Below are 25,620 nucleotides of genomic sequence, written 5' to 3'. Positions count from 1 at the left end.
GACACATCACGGTGTGTTCGTGTGGGACGTGGAGAGGTTGCCAGCCAGCAGCGAACGGTTCGAGGTGATCGGGTTTCGGGACAGTCCGAGCAGCGTGAGGGACGGACGGGCTCTTAAAGAGAGCATCAACTTGGAAAGAGCAGAAGGCCCATTTGTTCCTCTGAGGCGTTGTCGGCTGGGCCCGAATCACCGGGCCGTCAGACGAGGCCTGGGCCGGACCGCGGTCACGACAGCAGCCTAAGGGACGGGACGTTGCGGGTCGCCCCAGCGAGGTGAAGTTAACAAGCGGAGCCTCTGTGGTCTACACGGCTCCGTGCAATAAAGACCCAAAGAGGTCCAGTCTACCCCTCATCTTTCCTGGGGTTTTTCCTTGCTTTTGAATGAATGGTGTGGCGCCATGTCCGCAAGTAGAACTGTATAAGTGACTGTACATAATAGATAGATGGTAGTAGCTCTTTTGCATTACTTTTGCTTGATTGATACATGACTGCATGTGTGTTTTGCACACCTGCATGACTGCATCATTGTGTATACATGCTGATGTGTTGTTCGTAAATAAATGTGATTGTTTTAATGTTCCCCGTTCGTTGCGTCTTTTCCTTAATTGAGCTGCCATCTTGCACTCGGAATATAGATGGTTTTTAAATAGCCGGTAAAGTGATTGGGTCCAACGGGACTGCGCGATAATACCCCGCTCGGTGATCCCAAAAGGAAGCGAGCTGCTGAAGCGGCTCGTTTCTAAGCGGTCCCGTTGAGGTACAATCTCTCGGTAATCTACCCGCGCGATTAATTAGGTATATCGACAATTCGGCGATTGACCCTGTAGCGTGGGTAGAGTGTTGACTGGGTTGTGGTGTGCTTAGAAACACACCCGTGGCTGGTTTTCGGCATTGATCCGGAAAGCCACGACTGGATTGCACGTTCGGTGGGCGAAGCGGCCGCTATTGGTTTAACGCGGTCGTTCGCACGCCCCCGGGCGGAAATCAGTAAATATATATATATATATATATATATATATATATATATATATATATATATATATATATATATATATATATATATATATATATATTATTGCGAATTCTGGCCCGTCCGGCGTGCGATCGGCCACGTAACTCGAATCGCGACCGCGTCGCCCACCGGACGGACAATTCAGTCGTGACCCTCCTGGGACTACCGCCAGAAACCAGTCACGGGTGGGGGTTTAACCCCACCACCACCCAGTCCGCAGTCTACCCGCGCGAAATAGGGTGAATCGCCGAATGTCGATATACCTAAGTACCCGCACGGGTAATCTGCCGAGGGAAGGGACCACCCCACAGGCTGACTCCGGACACGAACTGCTTAAGCGATTCATTCCGTATTACAGGGATAACCGAGTGGAGTTATCATCAGCCCTGACAGTTCCGATTAATTACCGGGTGTTTTAAAACCCACTATAAACCCCTTACGTGATGCAAGATGGAACTTTCAAACAAGGGAAAAAGACGCAGCGAAATGGGGAAACAGTTCAACAAGCAAGCACTTTATTACACACACACACACAAGCACGTATATACAGCCATACAGTCAAAAGGAAGCAGGGACACAATGCAGAGCTACAACCGAATAAAATTATTTACAACTCTTAAACAGTTCTACTTTTCAGACTGGCGCCACACACACACATTTACACAAAACCCAAAAGAAATGGAAGTCGCGACTTCCCTGAGCGCGTCGAGTCCTTAGCAACCGAAACTCCGAGTCCCTCCGGCGTGGTCCGCGAGCTCGTGCCGCGTGCATGCACGTGTCGTCCGCCCGACAGCTCGGACAAACGAACAGAACCTCCGACCAGGGACGATCACTGCAACTCTCCACAATTCCCCTTCAGGGACAAGGGAACAGGAAAAGGAACGACGTTCTCGTCGACCTTCACGTCCACGCCTTTTGTCAATCGCTTGAACGAACCAAGAGCCTCTTCCTTCCAACCGGGACAAGGGAACAACGAACCAAAAACGACTCTTCACGACCACCCTTTTGTAGGGGCCGGCTCCACCCTTTGCTGCGCCCCGCGCCCCGCCCCATTTCTGTCTCCACCTCCCTTCGAGGCGTTTCCAGAAAGCTCTCGAAGGGGGGCGTGCCCCCACTCCGACCGCCTCATGCCGTGCATCCGCCAATCGGGAGCGAGCTGCCCCACCCCTCCCCTTCACACCAAGCGTGGTGGGGGGGATTCAGGCGGAAGCATCAGGCGGGGAAATAAGGCGGGAAAACCCCACAAGCGTTGTTGGTTTTTTTTTTCTTGCACGCGCCCGCACAGTGCTCGTTGAATGGCGAGTGGCCAAGATGTGGTTGCATTGTTGTGCCAGGTGGCGTCGTGTAGTGAATGGCGTGATCGTTGAGATGTTGGTTGTGGCGATGTTCTTTGTTGTTCTTACACCAAATTAACAATAGCCAAAGAAAAACTGCGAACTGAAGCGTCGCAGCCCGAATGGATCACATATATTCCCTCTATACAACGGGTTTGGGCTAACGACACATGAACTTCCCGATATATCTCACCTGAGGACCCTTTATGGTGTAATGCGAATTTCCACAACCGTAACAATATATATACATGTGTGTATATATAGATATATATATATATATATATATATATATATATATATATATATATATATATATATATATATATATATATATATATATATATATATATATATATATATATATATATATATATATATATGTACAGGGTGTCCCAAAAAATGTACTCACATATTGGCTCCTCATAACTCATTGAATTTTTCATTTATTTTCAGATCAAATTGACCCTAATAATGGCAGAAGTACGACTCGGTTTTGAAGAAAGAAAATTTATCATAAAGTGCACTGGAAGCACGAAAACATCATGGAAGTGCAAAGACAATTTAGAAGACATTTTTACAAAGATCCACCAACGCGACGCACCATTGCTCGCATCCAAGATAAGTTTGAAACAGATTGAACTGTGCATGACATGCATAAGTAGCTTTCAGGAAGACCACAGTCATCAACCACCCCTGCAAAGGAAAATCAATTGCTGGAAACCCTCCACCGATCCCCACGGAAATCTGTACGACAAATGGCTCTTGAGACAGGAATCCCAAAATCAAGCGCCCATCGCATTTTGAAGCGAATTACTTGGAAAAGTTACATTCCAACATTAATCCACGCTCTAAATGAAGACGGTCCTGACCGGAGAGCTGAATTTTGTGAGTGGTACCTGGGCAAAGGCGAAGAAGATGCAGCATTTCCATCCAAAATTGTTTGGAGCGATGGGGCCAGCTTCAAGTTAAATGGCTCAATTAACCGACACAATTGCACCTACTGGGCTGAAAATCCGCATGTTACCATGGAACACTATTTAAACTTACCAGGGGTTACTGTGTGGTGTGTGATATCAGCATTGGGCATCCTAGAGCCATTCTTTTTTGACCAAACTGTCACTGGGGATATTTACTTAAACTTGCTGCAGGAATCCGTCGGTCCACGTGTCGAAGAGATATTTGGTGATGAAGAGATTTACTTTCAGCAAGATGGAGCATGTCCCCACTACCACCGTGATGTAAGGGCCTATCTCAAAGCAACTTTTCCGAACAGATGGATTGGGTGAAGAGGTAGTGTTGAATTCCCTGCGTGTTCCCCAGACCTCACTCCAATGGACTTCTTTTGATGGGGACATCTCAAAGACAAGGTTTTCGGCTCAAAACCAGCAACAATCGATGAGCTGAAAGAGGAAATTTAAAGACAATGTATTGCAGTTCCAAATGAAAGGATTCGTAACACTGTTGAATCCACTGGTCTGCGTTATCGGCTGTGTTTGGAACGTGATGGTCATCAGTTTGAACATTTGTGAACATGCATTTATACATTTATACATTGAACCATTGATCTTGTTTCTAAGTCGATAAATAACGCATTTCTGATCATTTGAAGAGTGAGTACATTTCTTTGGGACACCCTGTATATATCGTGGATAATTTAGTTTTAAGGAATAGCCAATCAGCGTCTTGGATATGGAGGCCCTATTAAGCAGGTTACCTGATTGGTTTTAAGGGCCCTGTCACACCTTGATGTTTTAGCCAGCGTATGGCAATGGACCAAAATGTAAGAAAAATGCTGGCGTACGCTGAACTATTGATGTTTTTTTTCCATTTTTGGGCATATTCATTACGAGTTGGACATATGCATAACGTATTAGTAACATACATAGAACGTTTCGATAACTTATATCAAGGAATGCTTCGCGTGTTGTCGGCGTTCACAACGTATGCCCAACGATAGTCGAATGAATGCATAGCATATGGCAGCGTATCGCCGACGATCACGCGGCATAGCCTATTTATAGGCTGCTGCTCAACGATTCAAATCATAACCGCACTTGACATCGAAGTGTCAACATCATCATCATACCCTGTCACACCTTGACGTTTTAGCCAGCGTATGCCCACGTCTGCAAAATTTGGCTAAAACGCTGGCACACGTTGAATACGTTATGGGTAAGTTTGTATACGTTAAGAGAACGTCGTAGTATGTATACGTCGTAGTATGCTGGCTTTTTTCCGTAGTACGCTGGCATACATCTTTGTACGCCGAGGTGTTAGACAAATTTTCCATGCTTGAAATTTTCCAACGTATGCCAGCATATGACTCACACGTTCCGCATAACGCTGGCCATAAGTTGTAGGCACGTGACACGATCGTTGACACACGTCGACACACGTTACTTGTAAGTTACTCATAAGTCAAAACACGTTGAGGTAATGTTTAGCGTACCCGAAACTTATTTCTTACCTATGAGTAACGTGTTGTAGGCACGTTACGCGATCGTTGACACACGTCCACACACGTTACTTGTAAGTTACTCATAAGTCGAAACACGTCAAGGTAATGGTTAGCGTCAGTGTTCCAGACTCCTTGGTTTTTTTACAGCGCGTACGGTGTATACAATTTCACCGAGTTTGAAATGTCCCCGGTGTCTACCAAGTCTCTGGTGTCCCCTGTCCCCCCCCCCACATGCCTCCAGACAGCCAATGACGGCCGTCCGGTAGATGCAGTGCGTAACCGAGACGGAAATAGCGAGAATTGACGGAAATACCCGAGTATTTCAATGGAAATTTGTGAAACTAATGTGTTATTTTTGTGAAAACCATTTAATTTATTGCTTGGCGGGAAAAAACCAAGAAACGCCCCCCTCTCATGTACGAACGAACGAAAGACGTCATTTCCGCCCACCATCGCATTTCGCGCCGAAAGACGTCATTTCCGCCCACCATTGCATTTCGCGCCGAAAGACGTCATTTCCGCCCACCATTGCATTTCGCGCCGAAAGACGTTATTTCCGCCCACCATCGCATTTCGCGCCGAAAGACGTCATTTCCGCCCACCATTGCATTTCGCGCCGAAAGACGTCATTTCCGCCCACCATCGCATTTCGCGCCGAAAGACGTCATTTCCGCCCACCATCGCATTTCGCGCCGAAAGACGTCATTTCCACCCACCATCGCATTTCGCGCCGATCGCCAAATGCTGAAAGCTAAGTTCTTCTTATGCTATCATTATTTTGCGGCCTCCTGCCACGCTGTATCGAACGATTTCATTCCTTCTGTTATAAATAAAGGTGCTTATCACAATAATAACAAGATTTTTACATTTCAAATATTAAGTGCGCTATTTCATTGTTTTTCAACTGAAAAAGCATAAATTGCATATTTTTTACATGAGTGTACTCATTTTCTTCACCACACGCGCTGTATTGAAGGATTTCACTTGTTTTTTTTTTTCTTCGGTATGACGGTGATGTTGACACTTCGATTTCTAGTGCGGTTATAATATAATATAATTAATAGGCTGCCACTCAACAATAAATCATAACCGCACTAGAAATTGAAGTGTCAACATCACCGACATAACAAAGAAAAAAAAAAAAAACAGCGAGTCTGGAACACTGATGCTAACCATTACGTCGATGTGTTTTGACTTGAGTAACGTACAAGTAACGTGTGTCAACGATTGCGTAGCGTGCCTACAACTTATGCCAGAGTATGCGGAACGTGTGTCATACGTCGTGTACATCGAGCAATTTTAAACATGCTGAAAATTTCTCGACGTACTCGGCGTATGACTACTTGTGCCAGAAAACTACGACGTATGCCAGCGTGCTCTTAACGTATACAAAACTTACCCATAACGTATTCGACGTGTGCCAGCTTGGTTTGGCAAATTTTTCATATGTCGGCATACGCTGGCTAAAACGTCAAGTTGTGACAGCGGCTTCACACTTCGATGTCTAGTGCGGTTATGATTTGAATCGTCGGGGCCGCAGCCTATGATTAGCATACGCCACATGATCGTCGGCGATACGCTGCCGCGCGATGCATAAGTTAGACTATCGTTGGGCATTGGTTGTGAACGCCGACAAAACGCTCAGCATTCGTTGCTATAAGTTATCTATATGTGATTAAAATGTTCTGTGTACATTACTAATACGTTATGCATACGTCCAACACGTTATTATAGGCCCAAAACTTAAAAAAAACATCAATAGTTCAGCGTATGCCAGCGTTTTACATACATTTTGAGACCTTGCCATTCGCTGGCTAAAACGTCAAGGTGTGACAGCCCCTTTATGAGTAACTTACAAGTAATGTGTGTCAACGATCGCGTAACATGCCTACAACTTATGGCCAGCATATGCGGAACGTGTGAGACGTACGCTGGCATACATCAAAAAATTATAAGCATGCTTAAAATTTGTCGACGAGCTCGGCATTCTCCGACGTATACCAGCGTGCTCTTAACGTATACAAAACTTACCCATCACGTATTTGACGTGTGCCAGCGTTTTAGACAAATTTTCATACGTCGGCATACGCTGGCTAAATCGTCAAAGTGTGACAGGGCCTTAAGTTAGGAATAAATGTAATATAGTCATAATATGAATAAGGAAAAGACATAAATTTGCAGAATTAAAGATGAAGTGCACTGCGTGACCTTCACAAACCTCCATCTTTCAAAAGTAATTTTAGAATAAAAATTTAAAATATGTGTTTGCAATCGTGCTTACATTTTAAATTATGCAGATAAAACCTGTTTTTGGTGCATGCATCATTTAATAAATAAAACAGTCAACCGTCAAATCTCGTGAGTCGCGAGATTAGTGACACGAGTCACGAGGGACGAGTTACGGAGAGCGCTAGCTCGCAAAAATAGAAAAAGACATGGATATACGAAAATGGCGAAGAAAAGGAAAAATGCAACTGACGAAAATATAGAACATGATTAAAGACATGTTTTGGGAGGAGTTGGAGGAGTAGGAGGAGACGATCATGTCGATGAAATATCGACAGAAGCTGGCCAACCTGGCCAAGCCAGCAACGTTAGCTCTGCGGCTGGAATCCCAGTGCAGGCAGCCGGGTTTCCACGCTCGGCGGCGGCCGCCTCGGGATCGGCTGTGACTGTCAAGCCACTTCCTCATGATCTTGGAAGTGAGAGACCGAATCAAGTTGTTCTCCAGCGGTAGAACCTGGCCATCTGTTTCAGAACAAGAGTCGCTCTTTGGTGTCCTCGTGGTACCAGACTAATGAATGACTGGAATACAGACATACAGTATGCAGACAGATGCAGCATTCTGCGATCCATTTCGGAAGTTTAACACTGCACGCGGCCCAGTGGACTCTACTTTCACAGTGCGAGGCTATCGGAATTGGAAACATGCCGTTGAGAAAGACGGGGTTTCACAAACACGCAACTTCAAAGGAACATTTAACTTGCGTTTTGAGGTGGAAGGAGAATGAGAGGCACATTGATTGTGGTAAGGAGATTTCCACACTCCTCAATGCTGACCAGCTAAATAGAAACCGGTACTATGTGTCTGCTCTTCTAGATGTTGTGGGATTTATCGCAGAAAATCAGTTACTTTTTAGAGGGAGCCTTCATAATTTTAAGGATATGTCAGACGGGCACAGTGGGCTCTTTCTCTCGCTTTTAAACTGCACACTCAAAAAAGACACCGAACAAGCCGAAATAATAAAGAATATCACACGAAACGCAAGCTATACTAGTCCGGAAATGCAGAATGAACTGATCTGCACATTGAGTAATATTGTGACGGATGCCTTCGTGGAAGAAGTAGGCACATCGTGGCTTACCATCAAGGTGGAAGGGACGAGGGACCCCACTGAATGTGAGAACATATCAATCATCATTCGCTTTGTATCGGCATCAACTGAAGCAACAGAGCATCTACTCACAATAGCTGCAGCCGACGTTGGAGAGGCAAAAACATTGACGGACCTAATAATTGCATAGCTGACAAAAGCAGGACTTGCCACATCAAAAATATTAAGTCAGGTGTACGACGGGGTGTCGGTAATGGCTGGTAAGCATGGTGGGGTGCAAAAGTTGTTGCAAGAGATATTTGAAAGAGAAATCCCCTATGTGCACTGCTTAAATCATCAACTCCATCTGGGAGTTATCCAAGCACTGGAAGCAGAGAAAGCTGTCACTGATGTCCTCGAGGTTTGTTGTTGCCTACACAAATTCTTTAGAAAGCCCACTGTTGCTGTGCAGAAAAAGGTGAGCGGTTAAAACGACTTCTTGATCAATGGTGGATGGGACATTTCGCCACCGTGTCTGTGATCATAGGATCTTTTAAGGATATCACATCCTTACTGTCGGAGATTGATGCAGAACGTGCCTGCGGTGCAGAGATGAGGATGGAGGCAATTGGGCTTTTGCGGGAAGTCTCTGGGCCTGCCTTCATGTTCATTGCTATCTTTATACAAAAACTGCTGATGTTGTTAGATGGCCCTAACTGACTCTTGCAGGCAGAGGACATGGACTTGCTAATGGGGTTGGAACTGGGGGCGAGTGCTACAAAGTGCATGAAGAAACTCCGCTCTGAGGATGAGTTCACTGATCTGTGGAACAAGGCCAACGATGCTCACACTGCTTCACCTGCACCACCAAAACGGAGACTCACAACGAATAAGAACTTGGAACGGTTTGTAGTTTTGGAGATGACAGGACAAGACGGAACTGCAGATGGTTTTTTACAACGCAATTGACACTGTGCTTGGAGAGATCGCTCAGCGCTCCAGTGAGTGCAACACACAACTCACCCGTTCACTCGCTGCCTTGAATCCCGAAAATGGCACGGTTTTGGATCCCCACTTGCTCCAGCACATCATGACATTAACAAAGTCAACCATCAGTGAAACAAAGTGTGTGGTTGCAAATCAGCCAAACGAGAGATGGACAACAAAAAAACTCCTCTCAAGATACCACAAAACAATGGAAGCCATGCCAAGTGTTGTGACTGCTATGAGACTTGGACTAACACTTGGTGAGTCCACTGCCATATGTGAAAACTCATTCTCAATACTGAGGAATGTCTTCACTGACCAACGACTGTCCATGCGCCATGCACGCAAGGCACAACTGGTACGGCTGGCCTTCGAAAGAGACCTCACACGCAAATCCCTGAATGAATGGAAGGGGAAGGTCCTCAGAAGATTCCACACCGAGACGCATTGCCTGCAGATCTTCTAACAGCGAGTGCAGCAGTATAAAAACTATACGAGGAGTTCAGATTGTGTGTGTGACTGCTGGTGATGCATGTGTGCATGTGGTTGCGGTTGTAGTTGTGTTCAGCACCCGCCGTGGTCGGCTGCTTTGTACTGTTGTGGGCCGCGTATCGGCGGCGAGCATGACCGCGAGATGGAGCAGTCGAGTTGGCTCCACCGAATACCCAGAATCTAGATCGTACCTCTCCGGAGAACTCCGAAAGGTACGGGTCCCTCACAGGACCGTGAAACGTCAATAATTCAACCATGTGGTACAGGGTTACTTGCCAATCTTCAAAATACCTAAAGGAGCATGTGGCGATCTATTGAGTATTCACACCCTCGACGGCACTCGTACGGGATGAGCCATATGCAGGCTCGAACCATGTGTAACCCGAGCGGATGATTACCGAAGTCCCGTCGGACCAAATGCACACAATTATGGCAACAACGGCCTTGCTCGTTTCCCAACACGCATCGTGTTAAACCAATAAAAGAAACACAAAGACGAGCTGATAGATTTAACAAATAGGGTATTTATTAACAGTAGGTGGGGAAGGAGGGAAGCACGTTAGGGCAGAGTTATCGCAACTAATAAGAGATGCAAGGCAAATAATGTACAGCGAGTGCACTTATTTAATTCCTAATTTCAGACAGGGCCCCGGACACACACGCTTCCTGCCTCGTGCGGTCTTCGACGAGACGAGTGCCCCAGACCAGCGTCGCAATGCGGTCCGAAGAACCAGGCACCAGCGAGAGGTGATGATAGAACCAGGCAACAGCGAGAGGCGATGATAGAACTAGGCGCCAGCGAGCCGCCACCAGACTCCAGAGCTCCGTTCAGCGCTTGTCCCGACAACGAAAAACTCTCCTCTTGGTCTGATCGCGCCGCAACCTTATTCACCCTTGTGCAGGGGGGGGGGGTACACTCCTCCCTCCCCGCTCTCCCTCACTGGACGGTTTTGGCATGCAAAATGCGCTCGTCGCCCTGTCATTGGCCAAAACGGGCGCCAAGGCCGTTGATTGGACCAGGGGGGGGGCATGACGACCATCACTGCAGACAGCCCACGTACGTGCTGACACGCACGGGTGCAATGGTGCCGGTGGAGGATGGTGGCAGGAAGTGAGGTGAAGGTGATGGTGATGCTGGTGTTGTTGTAGTTGATTGTTGATGTAAAAAAAAACAAACCCCTGACCATCAAAATAACTCCGCAGCACAAGTATGTAATTCCCATTAGACACAGGATGGGATTCTAACTAGAAACACGTACTTACCGATATAACTGAGCGAGAGGAACCTGAATGTTGAGTGTTCATGGCTTCCAGATTCGCAACAGTACTTCTGATGTTTAAGTTGAATGTTGTGTTTGGTGCTTTGCATATCCCATATCTAGTGCTTTGTGTATAACCTTACCTCTGTGTAATTGCTTTAAATTCGGACTTTGTGGTATCTTCAGGCTGGTCGTATTTGCTGTTGATAGTTTCTCGTGATGATCGCAGGTCATAGCCGACTGTATCTTATTTGAAAGTGCACTGATTCCGGTGCCAACTTCCCCCGTTTAGTCATTGTATCTCTGGTATATTCATTTTCTATTGCCAATTCTTGACAACACCTTGTATAAGTGCACGTTAATTGCTGCCAATTGTCTCATCATTGAATATCTGCATTGTGAATGTGCCAGTTTGTTGTGGCTCTCCTGCATTCGAATAATTTTAGGCCCAAAACATCGGATCATATTAAATCCAGCTGAGATCAATTTGGTTAGTATGCGACGGCAACCTCAGTATAGATGCGTCAATGCTGCATGAATACAATAGCATACCGGGTTATCAAAAACATTAAATATTATAAGTGTGCCCCCCCCCCATCCACTTCATATGTCCCCCTTAAAACTGAGCCCTGGTGACGGGCCTGGAACTACGTGACTCCATATATACACCACATGATCAGACGTAACAGCGGTGAAGAAAGGAACCTTCAGCTATTCCATAATACTTTATGAATTTCCTGCTCTCTTTTAATAATCTCAGAACCGCCTTGCAGAGTCGGGAATACTTCTGGTTCAAATTCCCGACAGATCCAACATGCCAATCCCCCCCCCTCCCCGTTTCAAGAGGGAATTTAAGAAACAAATCCTTCAAATCTTTGGGTTTCCTCCAAGTATTGCAGGTCCCACGAGAGTGACACCCTGTCCTCTGGAGGTGTGAATTAAGACGACAGAGCAGAAAGAGGGGCGATATCCTCAAATCAATAAATAAATAAATAATTTTACTGTTACAGGAATTGCTGGTTTCTTAAAATTTTTAGATTTCATTTCAGATTTTGACAGTTATTTAGTCCACGACATCAGATCCTTGCATCCAAAGCCAATCCAGAATACGACAAGGATTTCTCGCTCTCTTTTTAAAATCTCAGAACTGCCTTGCAGAGTCGGGAATGCTTCTGGTTCAAATGGCTGAAAATGTTCGCCAGATCCAGAACTTCCATCCACACTTCTTTAACTCTTCAAAATTGATGCAATCTGGGTTCTTCATAGAAAGGTAAATTAAAAACATTGTTCAAATCTTTGGGTTTCCGATAAGTATCGCAGTTCCCGGTGGAGTGACACTGTATCCTCTCGAGGTATGAATTAAGATGACACTGCAAAAGGAGGGATGACTGCCTTTATTAAATAAATAAATACACTTAGTTGAAAGAATCGCTGATTTCTTTTACTTTTCAGATTTAACTCCATATTTTGAAAGTTATTTAGTCCACAAGATTGGATCCTCAAATGCGGAGCCAGATTTTGAATGCAGACAGCACTTTAATGAGTCCATGAGAGGTGATCGTAGTTTCAATTTGAGGTGTTTATGAGCAGGACGAAGAAAATGCCGGTTTCAACCAGCGATGTGGCAGAAGGCTGACGAAGATGGTGTACCACCATTTCTGTAAGGTTCATTTTGTTTGTTTTGGAATGAGCACCCCCTAAATTATCTTTAAAAGGAGTGTTTAAATTTACCCCAACACCCAGTTTTCATTCACACACTCCCTAGGGGTTCCCTTGGTGTGCATGCAAAATTTTGTACCACTTGGTTTCATGGTTTTGGAGTTATGGAGGAGACGTACTCACTGACACACTCACTGATTATTTTCGACATGCAAATACCACCCTTGACTTTGCTGACAGAGACAGAGACAGACTTGACACTTTGCTTTTATGTCCTTTCATTGCAAAAATATATTTAAAAAAAAAACATTCTACAAAGCAGATGTGAGCAAAAAAGAAACTATTTTAGGAAACAAAAAAGAAACAGTTCATGAATACGTCAAAAAGAATAATCAAGGGTTAATTTTTTTGCAAAACACATTTTTAGCTCGCCTGTTCAAAGAACAGACAGCGATTGCGATATCCCCGGTGAGAGCGTCAGCGTGAAAATGTTAAAGTTTTTTTGCAAGTTATTTCCTTTCTAATGTTTTTATCTACCACTATTTTTTACTGATTACAATATACCAATACTTTTTTTGCTTTAAAATTATTTTGATCAGACTTCATTGCAATGCTTTAAACAAAATATTATTCGACTCGTCTTAAAAACGATAAATGTATAAACAGGCGAGCATTGGGTGGCTTTGACACCAACTCTCTGGTTGGTCTCAAGACGCAGTGACAAAGCTTGCCAGGTGTTGATAACACTCTGCATGTACAGAGGAAGTGATGACATCAATCTCAGGGAGATTTAATAAAAACAGCTCGAGACCAGACAGTGCCTTCAGAAAGTGTTCACACCCCTTCACATTTTGTTGTGTTGCAGCCTCAATGCAAAATTGATTAAATGTAATTTTTTTTTGTCACCAATCTACACAAAATTCCCTGTCATGACGAAGTGAAAACATGTTTTTAGAAATCTTTACAATTTTATAAAAAATGAAAAGCTTGAAATGTCTTGAGTCAAAAAGTATTCAACCACTTTGATCTGGCACTCCAAATTGAGCTGAGGTTCATCCATTTTGCTTTGGTCATCCTTGAGATTTATCGAAAACTTGAATGGAGTCCTCCTGTGACAAACTCAATTGATTGGACATGATTTTGAAAGAAACACTTTTCTATATCAGGTCCCACAGTTGACAGTTCATGCCAGAGCAGAAACTGCAAAAAGAAGTCCAAGGAACTGTCTGTAGAGCTCCGAGATAGAATTGTGAGGAGGCACAGATCTAGGGAAGGGTCAAAAACAATTTCTGGAGTGTTGAAAGTTCCCAAGAGCACAGTGGGCTCCATCATTAGGAAATGGAACGACCCAGACTCTTCCGAGAACTGCTTGTCGGAACAAGCAGCGAGCTGTCGTGTGCAGCCTGTGGTTGCTGGTTGCATCATTTTCTGGGGGCATGACTGTGCTGCTAATTTAGTGCCCTCTATCACCAGTGCATTGCTACTCATTTTGCCATCCTCAGAAGGATGACAAGCTGTTAACCCCACCTGGTGTTAATTCAATGGATGACAGGAGCTCATACTCAAGACCCGAAGATCTTCAGCCAGCCACCTTAACCGTGAAGCCAACACCAGGCATTGGAGGACTCTGTTTTTCGTTGATATATCCTTTTGCTCAACAAGTGCTACTCGAGGACCACGCTCTAATCATGTCCAATACCCCCCTCCCCCCAGCCTAATGACATGATTCACATGTATTCCTCCCACCTGTGTTCCGATCTCTATCAATTCTGCACAGACTTTAAGTCTGCTTTCTGCCAACCTTTGGAAATATTTGGAGAAGATTCAGGAAGGTTAAAGACAACAAAATTATTTTATCTTCCATCCCTTTCAGCCATCCCCTCTGTGGCACTAATTGAACAATCTTCATCCTGCTTGGAGAATGTTCCTGAAAGCTCACCTCCAGTGAGGGATATGTTATGATGTTCAGACTTGGCATGCTGTGCTTGGTTTACAAGTGTGCTTTTGTTCCATTCAGCATATAATTCACCCCAATCTTTTCTCCTAAGACCCTTTGCGGCCCTTTACACCTTTTGGAACACAGACCTCCAAGACCCTTTCAATCCACTTCATCCCTTTCGAACCCTGAAGACCCTGAGACTCCTTTTGACTCTGAAGACCTTCATACCTTTTAATACCCAGTAGATCTCTTTGACCTGACCAACATTGCAGTCAAATGATATTGTTACAGATTCGCGCCCGCCGGCGTGCTGACGGCCACGTAACTCGAATCGCGGCACGTCGCCCACCGGACGGACAATCCAGTCGTGACCCTCTCGGACTAACGCCGGACCTTTCGGTCTCACCGCGATCGAGCCAATCAGCCCCCGCGTGGGATAGGGTTGCTCGCCAAATTTGACCTACCTAAGTACCCACACGGAGGGTAGACCGGGCGATCGCACCTCGCCGCAGGTCGACTTCGGACACGGGCCACTTAAGCGACCCGTTCCGTACTATCGGGATAACCGAGCGGTGTTATCGTCGGCCTCGACGGTTTGATTAATTATCGGGCGTATTCAGCCCACTACCAACCCTTTACGTGAAGTAAGATGGGGATTCAATAGAGGAAAAGACGAAGCGAAGCGGGAGAACAGTTCAATAATAAAGCACATTTATTCGCGATGAACGGAAAGCACACATATTCAATTCCACCAAAAGCACATAGAAAAGGAAAAGAAACAATGCAATTTTACACAAAAAGCAAATGCGACAATGCAGATCTAATACCGATTACGCGAGCACACGGCAACACTTATACAATTCTACTTCACAGACGGCGCCGACAACACATACCCAAAACCAAGAAAAAGAACACCCTCAAGGATGAGGCGGGCCTGAGGCCGAGACCGGGTCGGGCCTACCCGTCTGACGATGAGACGCGGAGCGGCGATGGTGCCTCAACTCCGCGGGCCTCGCGGACAGTGTCTGGTAGGGGGTGGGAAAGGGGCCCCCTTGGTCGCACTATCTCAGCGCGGGGGGGAACAGGAGGGGGTTGCTGATGCTCGGGGGAAAGGAGGATTTTTACTCTGCCTCGAGTCCCGCGACGAGCGTCTCCACCTCGACCAGGTCGCGCCGTCGGCCTCCCTGGTGTGCAGCTCCCGGCACGACGCGAGCACCCCCTCGTCTGCCCTCGCCCCCTCTCCACAGCTCCGTCCTCTTCGCTCCGACTCCAACGCACACGACGACGACGACCAACTCCTTCTTGCTTCTTCTTCCCAACTCCACTGACTGCGAAGTCTTAACTCTCTCGACTGACGAACGCGGTCGCTTATATAAGCCCCGTGGCTTCGCTTTTGACCCCCTGCCTTCGACCTTTCACCTCGCTCCCCATTGGCCCTAGAAAAAGTGGGCGTGAATGCATTTTGATCCATGAATTTGCATATAGCGACCGCCCTCCAACGCCCTGGAGGCGGGGCGAAATCGCCCCTCGCTCACCGATTGAACGGAAAAAAGTGGGCGTGTGTCGTTTTTGATCCGTTTTTGGAGCGGAAAATCCGTGGTTTTGTACACGCTGTTCGGCGCGCGCCCTGCACGAGTCCAACACCGGTACCCACAAGCGGCGCAAGAACGGTGGCGATGCGACGGTTGCGAGGTGTGACGTGAAGCGGCGCCGCGGTGGGTGGTTGATGTTGTGGTTGGTGGTGGTAATCATGGCGGTTGGTCCAAAATAAAGATAGTAAAAGAAAAACGGCTATCCTGAAGAGTCGCAGCACGCATGAATAACATTTATTCCCTCTAGACAACGGGTTTGGGCCTAACTACACATATACTTACCGAGATACCTCACCGAAGGGACCTGAATGGTGGTTTGCGAATTTGGTAACCACAACAATATCTTTCACGGATGAAAGGAATGTTACACACAAACGGATGGATGAACCAGCATATGATGACACACATAGATCTATCGTGTAAAATTCTAAAATCATATTTAACAGCAAAGATATGGATGCAGCGGTCTGTTGCTTCCTGCACCACCCAGTTGGTTTTGACACCACTCTTTCGACACCACCCAACTTTCTACACTTCCCAGGTTCAAATTTTTTTATCTGATTGAAAAAAAAATGTAATGTTCCTGCAGGTTTGGATTATTTTGAAGCAACTTTTATTTTAAAAATTTTTCTCCAAGGAGTGTTTCTGTGTTTCAGGATTCGCCAGAAAAACAGCATTGGCCTATTATTAAAAAAGAGATGGTGGGGCCAGGGCCGGATTTAGGGGCAGGTGACCCAGTTGACTGCCTGGGGTGACACATTTGGGTTTGCCTGCCACGAAGATACACGACATGGCCAAAAATACTGTATGCGGACACCTGCTCGTCCAACACCTCGTTCCAAAATCACGGGTAGTTATATGGTGTTGGTCCCCCCCTTTGCTGCTATAACAGCCTCCACTCTTCTGGGAAAGCTTTCCACTCGATGTTGGACCATTGCTGCGGGGATTTGCTTCCATTCAGCTGCAAGAGCATTGGTGAAGTCGGACACTGATGTTGGGTGATTCGGCCTGGCTTACAGGAGGCATTCCAATTCATCCCAAAGGTGTTTGGGGTTGAGGTCAGGGCTCTGTGTAGACCAGTAAAGTTCTTTCACACCGACCTTGACAAACCATTTCTGCATGGACCTCGCTTTGCGCACGGGGACATTGTCATGCTGAAACAGGAAAGGGCCTTCCCCAAACTGTTTGCCACAAAGTTGGAAGCACAGATATCATCTGGAATGTCATTGTCTGCTGTAGCATTAAGATTTCACTTCATTGGAAATAAAGGGTCCAGCTTGAACCATGGAAAACAGCCCCAGACCATTATTCCTCCTCCACCAAACGTTACAGTTGGCACTATTCATTTGTGCAAGTCGCGTTCTCTTGGCATCCGCCAAACTCTGATTTGTCCGTCGGACTGCCAGATGGTGAAGCGTAGTTCATCACTCCAGAGAACCCATTTCCACGGGTCCAGACTCTAATGGCGACTTGTCATTGTGCATGGTGATTTTAGGCTTGTATGCGGCTGCTCGTCCATGGAAACCCATTTCATGAAGCTCTCGACGAGCATACTTGTCCTGGCGTTACTTCCAAAGTCAGTTTGGAACTCGGTCGTGAGTGTTGCAACCGACGACAGGCAATTTTTTGGATTCGCACTTCAGGATTCGGTGGTCCCGTTCTGTGAGCTTGTGTGGCTGACCACTTCACAGCTGAGCTGTTGTTGCTTCTCGATGTTTCCACTCCCCAATAACAGCACTTTCAGTTGACTGGAGAGCTCTAGCAGGGCAGAAATTTGACAAACTGACTTTTTGGAAAGGTGGCATCCAATAACGGTGCCACGTTGAAATCACTGAGCTCTTCAGTACGGCCCATTCTCTTGCCAATGTTTGTCGATGGAGATTGCATGGCTGTGTGCTTGATTTCATACACCTGTCAGCAATGGGTGTGGATGAACTAGTCGAATCCGCCAATCAGAAAGGCTGTCCACATACTTTTGGTCATGTAGTGTGCAACAGGTATTAACAAGGAAATTTGGCACAGGAGGTGGCAATTCAAATTTGGTCTGTCATGTCTGTGCTCGACCGACACCACCATTCAGATTAAATAAATCCATCAAGCCAACGACTCAATTTAACAAGGGGGTTGGGGTGGGGGAGAGTGGGGATAAGAAAAGTGGGGCAAGTGAAGGGATATCACCAGGGAAGGGCAGGTAAGAATTTCAAAAGGAATAAAAAATAACACAAATTTTGGTGGAGGAGGAGGGGGGGTGGTTGTTGGAGGCAGTTTCGGGGTCAAGAACACACACACACACACACACACACACACACACACACACACACACACACACACACACACACACACACACACACACACACACACACACACACAAGCATTTAAAGGCCATTTTCCCCGCAAAAGAAGGGGTTAGCCTTGCGGGCCCCATGACAATCTTCTCCACTTTACCCTGTTTTCTGCATCTCCCCTTCTTTATCCCCTTGCCCACATTTCCTCTTCCACCACCTTGAGCCAAGTTTTGCTCGGTCTTCCCCGTCCTCTACTTCCGACAACACTCATTTCCAACACTCCTCTCACCCAGTCACTTTCATCCTTCCTCAACACATGACCCAACCATCTCAACCTGTTTCTCTTCACAACATCCATCACAGACTCTTTTTCCCATCATCTTCCGCAGGTCATCATTTGTCTTCCTCTCTCTCAACGATACTCCACACATCCACCGAACCATTCGCATTTCCACCTTTTCCAGCCTTTGTTGCTGCTCCATGTTCAGTTCCCATGTCTCACTCCCATAAATCATCGTACTCCTCACACATGTAGCATACACCTTTCCCTTCAGCTTCAATGACACTCCCCTCTTCGTCAGCACGCCACTCAGTTCCCGAAACTTCTTCCATGCACATCTCACTCTAGCAACCGTCGAAGAGTCTGATCCACCTTCTCCATTCAGCATGTCTCCAAGATAGCAAAATGTTTTCACACCTTCCAGTTTCACACCATCTCCAAGATCCAACTCAACAATTCCTTCATCTGCTGCTCCCTCGATGCACACCTTACACTTGAATGTAGCTGCCACACTGGTTAATGACCCTCTCACCCCATTACATTTTCGATGAACCCATTCAGCACACATTGTACACTGAATGGAGTTCACCCCGACACCCTTCCTGCACACAGCACACGGCCACTTCCCAGTCCTTTCCACCTCACCACATGCTTTACCACTTGCCATCACCTTCGTTTTTCCGATATTCACCTTCAAACCTTTTGCCTCCATACATTTCTTCCACTTGTTCATCTTCTCCTTCAGTCCATCCATACTCTCTACAATCAACACCAGATAATCTGCATATAGCAGCTCCCACAGTAAACCCTCCTTTACCCTCCGAGCCAGCACCTCCATCACAACTACAAATAGAAGTGGACATAGTACCGACTCCTGGTGCACTCCTACCCTCACCTCAAACTCACCACTGTTCCCATCCTTCGTCCTTACAGCTGTGCGTGCTCTCTCGTACATTGCCATCACTGCTCTGATCAACCATTCCTCCACTCCTAACTTCCTCAATGCCCATGTCATAACTTCACGTGGAACCCTATCAAATGCTTTCTCCAGATCAACAAACCCAAAAAACAACTTCTTCCTCTTCTCCATGTACTTCTCCTGCAGCTGCCTTACAATAATAATTGCATCTGTCGTTCCTCTTCCTTCTTTCTTATCCTCTTCTCCAACAGCCTTTCCAATACCTTCATTCCATGCTCCAATAACTTTATTGCTCTATAGGAGCCACAGTCCAGAGGGTCACCTTTCCCCTTGTACAGAGGGAGGAGGGTACTCAGTTCCCAATCCACTGGAATGCGGCCTTCTTTCACCACCAGATTACAGATCTCTGTCATTCTCTTCACACCCCAACTTCCCGCTGCCTTCAACATACAGTATCTCCCACACTCCCGTCGGCCCTCCTGCTTTTCTACTCTTCATTGCTCTTCCAGCTTCCTCAACTTCCTCTCAGTTATCTTCTCTGCTGGTCCTAAAACTGGGTTGCTCTCGATGTTGCTATCCCATTCATTTTCTACATTCAACAGCCTTTCCATATATCTCTTCCATCTTCCTTTAATTCCATCTGAGTCCACAACGATTTGTCCCACTTCATCCTTCAAGCAACTCACCCCCATCACATCAAATCTCTCTCTCTCTCCCTCTCTCCCTCTCTCCCTCTCTCCCTCTCTCCCTCTCTCCCTCTCTCCCTCTCTCCCTCTCTCCCTCTCTCCCTCTCTCCCTCTCTCCCTCTCTCCCTCTCTCCCTCTCTCCCTCTCTCCCTCTCTCCCTCTCTCCCTCTCTCCCTCTCTCCCTCTCTCCCTCTCTCCCTCTCTCTCCCTCTCTCCCTCTCTCCCTCTCTCCCTCTCTCCCTCTCTCCTCTCTCCCTCTCTCCCTCTCTCCCTCTCTCCCTCTCTCCCTCTCTCCCTCTCTCCCTCTCTCCCTCTCTCTCTCTTTCCTTTGCAATCCTGAATACCGCTCTCTTACCCATCTCCGAATCCAAGCGTTCTCCGAACATTTTTCTCTGGGCCTCCTGCGCCTTTGCTGCCTCTTTCTTTGCAGCCTTCTTGGCTACCTTATAACTTTCATCTGCTGCCTCTTCTTCCACCGTATCCTTTGCCTTTTGCCATTCCTTGAACTTCTTCCTCTTCTCTTCAATCGTCTTTCCAACTTCATCACCCCACCACCATGTTTCCGAGTGCCTCGGTGGTCCTTTTGTCCATCCACATACCTCACCAACGGCTCCCAATAGATTATCGTTCATTGACATCCAGCCACTTTCAAGCTCAACCACATCATCGTCTACCATACTCAGCCTCTCTCTTAATGCTTCCTTCACTGTCGCCTCTTTCAACCTCCACACCTTCATCCTCGGTTGGTACTTCACCCGCTGAATTCTCCGCGCACCTTTCACCCTTCTATCGCAGACAACCAGGTGGTGCTGCGAAACAGTCTCCTCCCCGTGATCACCTTTGTGTCCCGGGGGTTTCCCCTATCTCGCCGTCACACCATCAGGTCGTCAATGGTTGTCGTCGACCCACCCGACGTGTATGTAATAAGCTTATTATCCGCTTTCTGGAATTGAGTATTACAAATCAACAAATCAGCTCCATCAGCAAACTCCAAGATCCTTTCACCTTCTCCATTTCTCACACCATATCCATAACCCCCATGGACTCCCTCAAAACCATCTGGACTCCTTCCCACAAAACCGTCTGGACTCCCTGGACTTAGGGGTCCAGAACAGACTACATCAACCACACACTGTCCCTTGACAAGACCCTTGCTCCCCCCTCACCTCTGTCTGCTCTCACCACCAACTCACCACTGCTTTCCCTCACTACCCCTCACCACTTCCTGCACTTGCTCCACCCATCACCACTGCCTATACTCGCTACCCCCCTCATAAGTTTTTCAAATGTTGAACTAATGGAGAGGGGGTTCTCAATACAACTCTTGCGTGCGGTGTCCTGTGTGAAGCAGCAGCAGATTGCTCATATTCGGCCTCACGCTGTGTGAAGGGAAAATTCATTAATTCATTCATTGGAAGCATGAGCACAGCATGTTGCTGTGTCAGCTTTCCAACAGTACTCCAGGTGTCGCTGTCAGACCATACCCCAGGCAGATGCCTGGCTCATCCCCATCTCTTCGGGATAGGACACTGCAGGCACCCACCCAAAGGAAGAGCCTCAGTTTAACCCGGGGAGACTCTGGTGGATGACACCTCAGCACCACCCCAACACACACAATAGTGTGTTTTGCAGAGTGAAGTGTTTCTTGGTGGCCGGAGTGCAAATCCTGCGACCAACCTCCTCGGGAAGGCAACCGACTGCAGGAGGACGTCCGCAGATGCAGTTCGCACCAGATATGGATGGCTTTGGCTCACGAGCTCCTCTGCCCTTTGGCAGGTTTTGTTTTCAGTCCTGCTGGGTGTCCGTGAAAGCTAAATGGGGAGGAAGAAAAGGAATAAGAGGTTCTTCCCAACCATGGCTTTTCTGTTTGTTTTGTCCTTGTTTTGTGAAACCTTGTTGTTCCTGTTGATGCATTGCCTTTTTGGTTTCGGACATTGATTTAAATGCTGATTCATGAAATAATAATTGGAGAGCAAGGGGGAAGAGTGGAGGTGAATTGGTGATGGGGCACTTTCATTTATCATTCTTTCATTTTGTTTTCAGTGGCTGCTGGTTACATCATTGCTTCGAGTGTGGCTGTACCGTTGATGCAGTGACCCTGTAAATGAGAGAAGAAATTTGGGCATTGTGCCAGTGATAACTCGGCTACTCTTCAGGAAAGATGCCGTGGGGTCTTTAATATCCACCAACTAATGCTGTGAGAGGGGATGCCCAGTTGAACGTTCATCTGAAGGACTGCACACACATTGATCCCTTTCCCTGTCTGTGAAACAACACGGTGATAGTGTATAGCCACATCGGGATTCACACCCAAGCTGGACAACTCAGCGGCAAGTGTGCCCACCTCAAGGCCATCCTGCCAGCCCACATGGGGTGAACAAACTGGCTGTAAACCCCCACATTGATTGGATTAAAATACAGAGTAAAGAAAATTACATGTACAATCTTTCCTTTTTAACATTACCATTGTGTCCCTGGCAGCTCATCGGTGAAATGGACAACTTCTTGGAATGGCTCCAATCACAAGGTCTGAGAGCAGAAACAGCCCAAGCAGTGATCAATGTACTTGGAATTCAGAATCGGAAGGTTCTTCGAGCTTGTACAGACTCCGATTCATTGCGAACAGAGCTCCTCTCTCTCACCAAAGAGAAATTTAAATTTGCAATGTACGCTGACTTCTGTAAATTTGTGAAATCTTTCCTGAAGCCACAGGTTGTCCAGCTTGCAGGATCTTCTCTGTTGGGAAGTGTGTTCGTCAACTTGGAGAATGCTATTCGAGAACTTTCCAGTTTCTGCCAAAAGTTTGTTGGATTCGAAAATGTGCAGCTGGAAAATGTCCCTGGTTTCCCGGGAATTGGTTTCAGTGATGTCTGTAACCTCCACAATCAGGATGATGGATTAACACCCAAGTCTGGTATGTCACTACTTTATACACACGAGCATGTCAAGAAATACCTTGATATTCAACCATTAATGTGTTTTTTTTCTTGTAACTTATGGAATCTCTTTTGGAACAATTTTGTGTTGTTGAAGACGTTTAGATTCTTGATATACCAAGTCAATGTTTTTTATTTGAAATGACATGACATTCCAAAGTGTTCCATGTTTGACAGCACATTTAAGTTATTCACATGAAGGAAGTAGTTTATTTACCACTCGTATCGGCATGGATGGTGTGAGGGACATCCTATGGGAGAAATGGTTTTTGCACTGATAATGTCTGGGCTGTATGCTGCAGCTTGGATTGAGAGATCTGTCGGGATGTAGCAGAGGCCTCAGATGTTTGAGGTACACACAGTGAGGGATGGGGAGAAGGTCTTAAGAGGGTGGGAAGCTTGGAGGGTGAGGGACGTTGGAGGAGGAGTGTAGGCTGAAAAGGTGCAGGTGGGAAGGGGCAGGATGGGTGGAAGGTGGGAGGGGATAAGATGAGGACTCGCTGGACTTGGGGGTCGTGGGGTAGGGAGATGAGAGTAGGGACCTGAGTAGGGAGATGAGAGGGTGTGAGTTGGGGCTGTGGAACTTCCAGAGGATGAGGTGAGGGGAATGAAGAAATAAAGTACTGTGCAAGGTTAGAGTTGGTCAGGTCCAGGGGAAGCATTGAGTTGTTGGGGTGAAACGAGGGCAGAAAAAGGGGACAGGAAGTGGAGGGATGCTGATTCCAAATTCGCAAATTGGACAATGAAGATATTCTTTTGAAGAAGAGGAATAGATTATGGTGAAGGTGGGGTACTCTTCATGGAAAAATAAGGAAAGTGAAGCATTTTTAAATGCTTTTAAAAGAACAAGCATTTTTCGTCGATGAAGAGTTTGAAGTGTCTGGTGAGTCGAATCGTCACTGAAAAGACACACATACACACACACAGCGTGTCCACAAAATTCCTCTTTGGCGTCCTTACATCATTTGACAAGGGTTGCGTTTATGATCGGATACGACAACAACATATGGACGAAGATGTAACAGAACAAGCTCGAATGAGCTAAGATCCTCGTCCTCTTAATGATGACGTCATAAAAACGAATATGACATTGTGATGTGTCAGGTTTGCGATAAATTATCTGGGCTTATGCCCGGCTTGATTCCCGCAAACAGAATTCAAACAGCTTGCCTAGTTTCGGAGATAATGGTATTGGCGATTTCCATTAGCGGCGATATTATGACATCAACTTTTTTTTCTCAGAAGAATTTCCGAAATCGGAGATGGTTACTGCCTGCGCGTGGGCTTTCTACATATACATGGCAAGTTTCACGAAGATCCGATGAAAACTCTGGGTTGTGAAACAAAAAATTGTCAAAAAATAGGAATGACATCATAATAATTGATATGACGTCATAGTCATCGTGATGTATCATATATGCGGTAATTAATCTCTGCTAATGCCCTGTTCGACTCCCGCAAACAGAATTCAAAAAGCTTGCCAAGTTTCGGAGATAATTTTTTAGGCGATTTCCATTCGCAGAGATATTTTGACGTCATAACTTTTTTTCCTTGGAAGAATTTTCAAAATCAGAGATGGTCACTGTCTGCGCAGAGTATTTTTACATATGTGCCAAGTTTCAGGAAGTTTCGATGAAAACTGTAGGCTGTGAAACAAACTAGTTTCGGAGATAATGGTATGGGGGATTTCCATTAGCGGCGATATTATGATGTTAACTTTTTTTCTCGGAAGCATTTCCAAAATCGGAGATCGTTACTGTCTGTGCAGGATATTTTTACATCTGTACGCCAAGTTTCAGGAAGTTCGATGAAAACTGTAGGCTGTGAAACAAAAAAGTCCACAAGAAACAACATGAGTAAGACTTAGAGATCCTCCATGAGGATCTAAGAAAATATATAGATATAAAACCACCCCCGAACCGGAAGTCAACACAAGAGAGTTCGCACAATTATTTTACAGCTTAAAGACATTAATTTATGGTCACACTGAGTCGAGAAGGGAAAACACCGAACCTCTGAAATGGTTGCTCCACACTCCAGCTCCTGTACACACACATATAAATGTATATGTATATATCTATATCTATATCTATGTACGTATATTGTCGCGATCCCGGCTGTTGATATCTTCCAGCACGGAATACTGACGTTAATGTCTGAGCTTGAAGCAGTCCACGTGTGGACAAAGAGAACAACAAAACACACCACTGTGTTTTGTATCGGCCTCTAGGGGTAGGCACAATATTTTATTGTCTCGATCTCAAAAAATGGCTGGTAACAGAATTGAATACACAGCACAAATAACCTGCCAGAACTCTTGGCAACAATAGAGTTCCAAAAACAGGTCGTACAACTCACAACTCTGCTCAACGATATCCGGGAATAACGAAAACACTCTTCCAGATTCAACTCATTCCTTAAGACGGTGCTGTCGAGAGTCTTGAGAATCACTTGAAATCGCATTCAAAC

The 25,620-nt window shown here is 46.1% G+C and overlaps 2 protein-coding genes across 2 annotated transcripts in view; both read left to right on the top strand.

Moving 5' to 3' along the window:
- Positions 1–25,620, top strand: part of LOC147029227 (uncharacterized) — a 152,799-nt gene that overhangs the window by 7,932 nt on the left and 119,247 nt on the right.
- Positions 1–25,620, top strand: part of LOC147029228 (uncharacterized) — an 80,357-nt gene that overhangs the window by 50,046 nt on the left and 4,691 nt on the right. The window contains exon 2 of the mRNA XM_085876420.1: positions 22,259–23,129. Within this exon, the coding sequence (XP_085732546.1) occupies positions 22,652–23,129 (478 nt within the window). The 5' untranslated portion in view covers positions 22,259–22,651. The remainder of the gene's footprint in view (positions 1–22,258; positions 23,130–25,620) is intronic.

Source organism: Eptatretus burgeri, chromosome 4 (genome assembly GCF_056783735.1).
Source record: "Eptatretus burgeri isolate ZD-2024b chromosome 4, Ebu_testis_v1, whole genome shotgun sequence".
In the NCBI taxonomy this organism is placed as follows: Eukaryota; Metazoa; Chordata; class Myxini; order Myxiniformes; family Myxinidae; genus Eptatretus; species Eptatretus burgeri.
The sequence above is the reverse complement of the archived record's forward strand: the minus strand, read 5'-3'. Positions and strand labels throughout refer to the sequence as shown.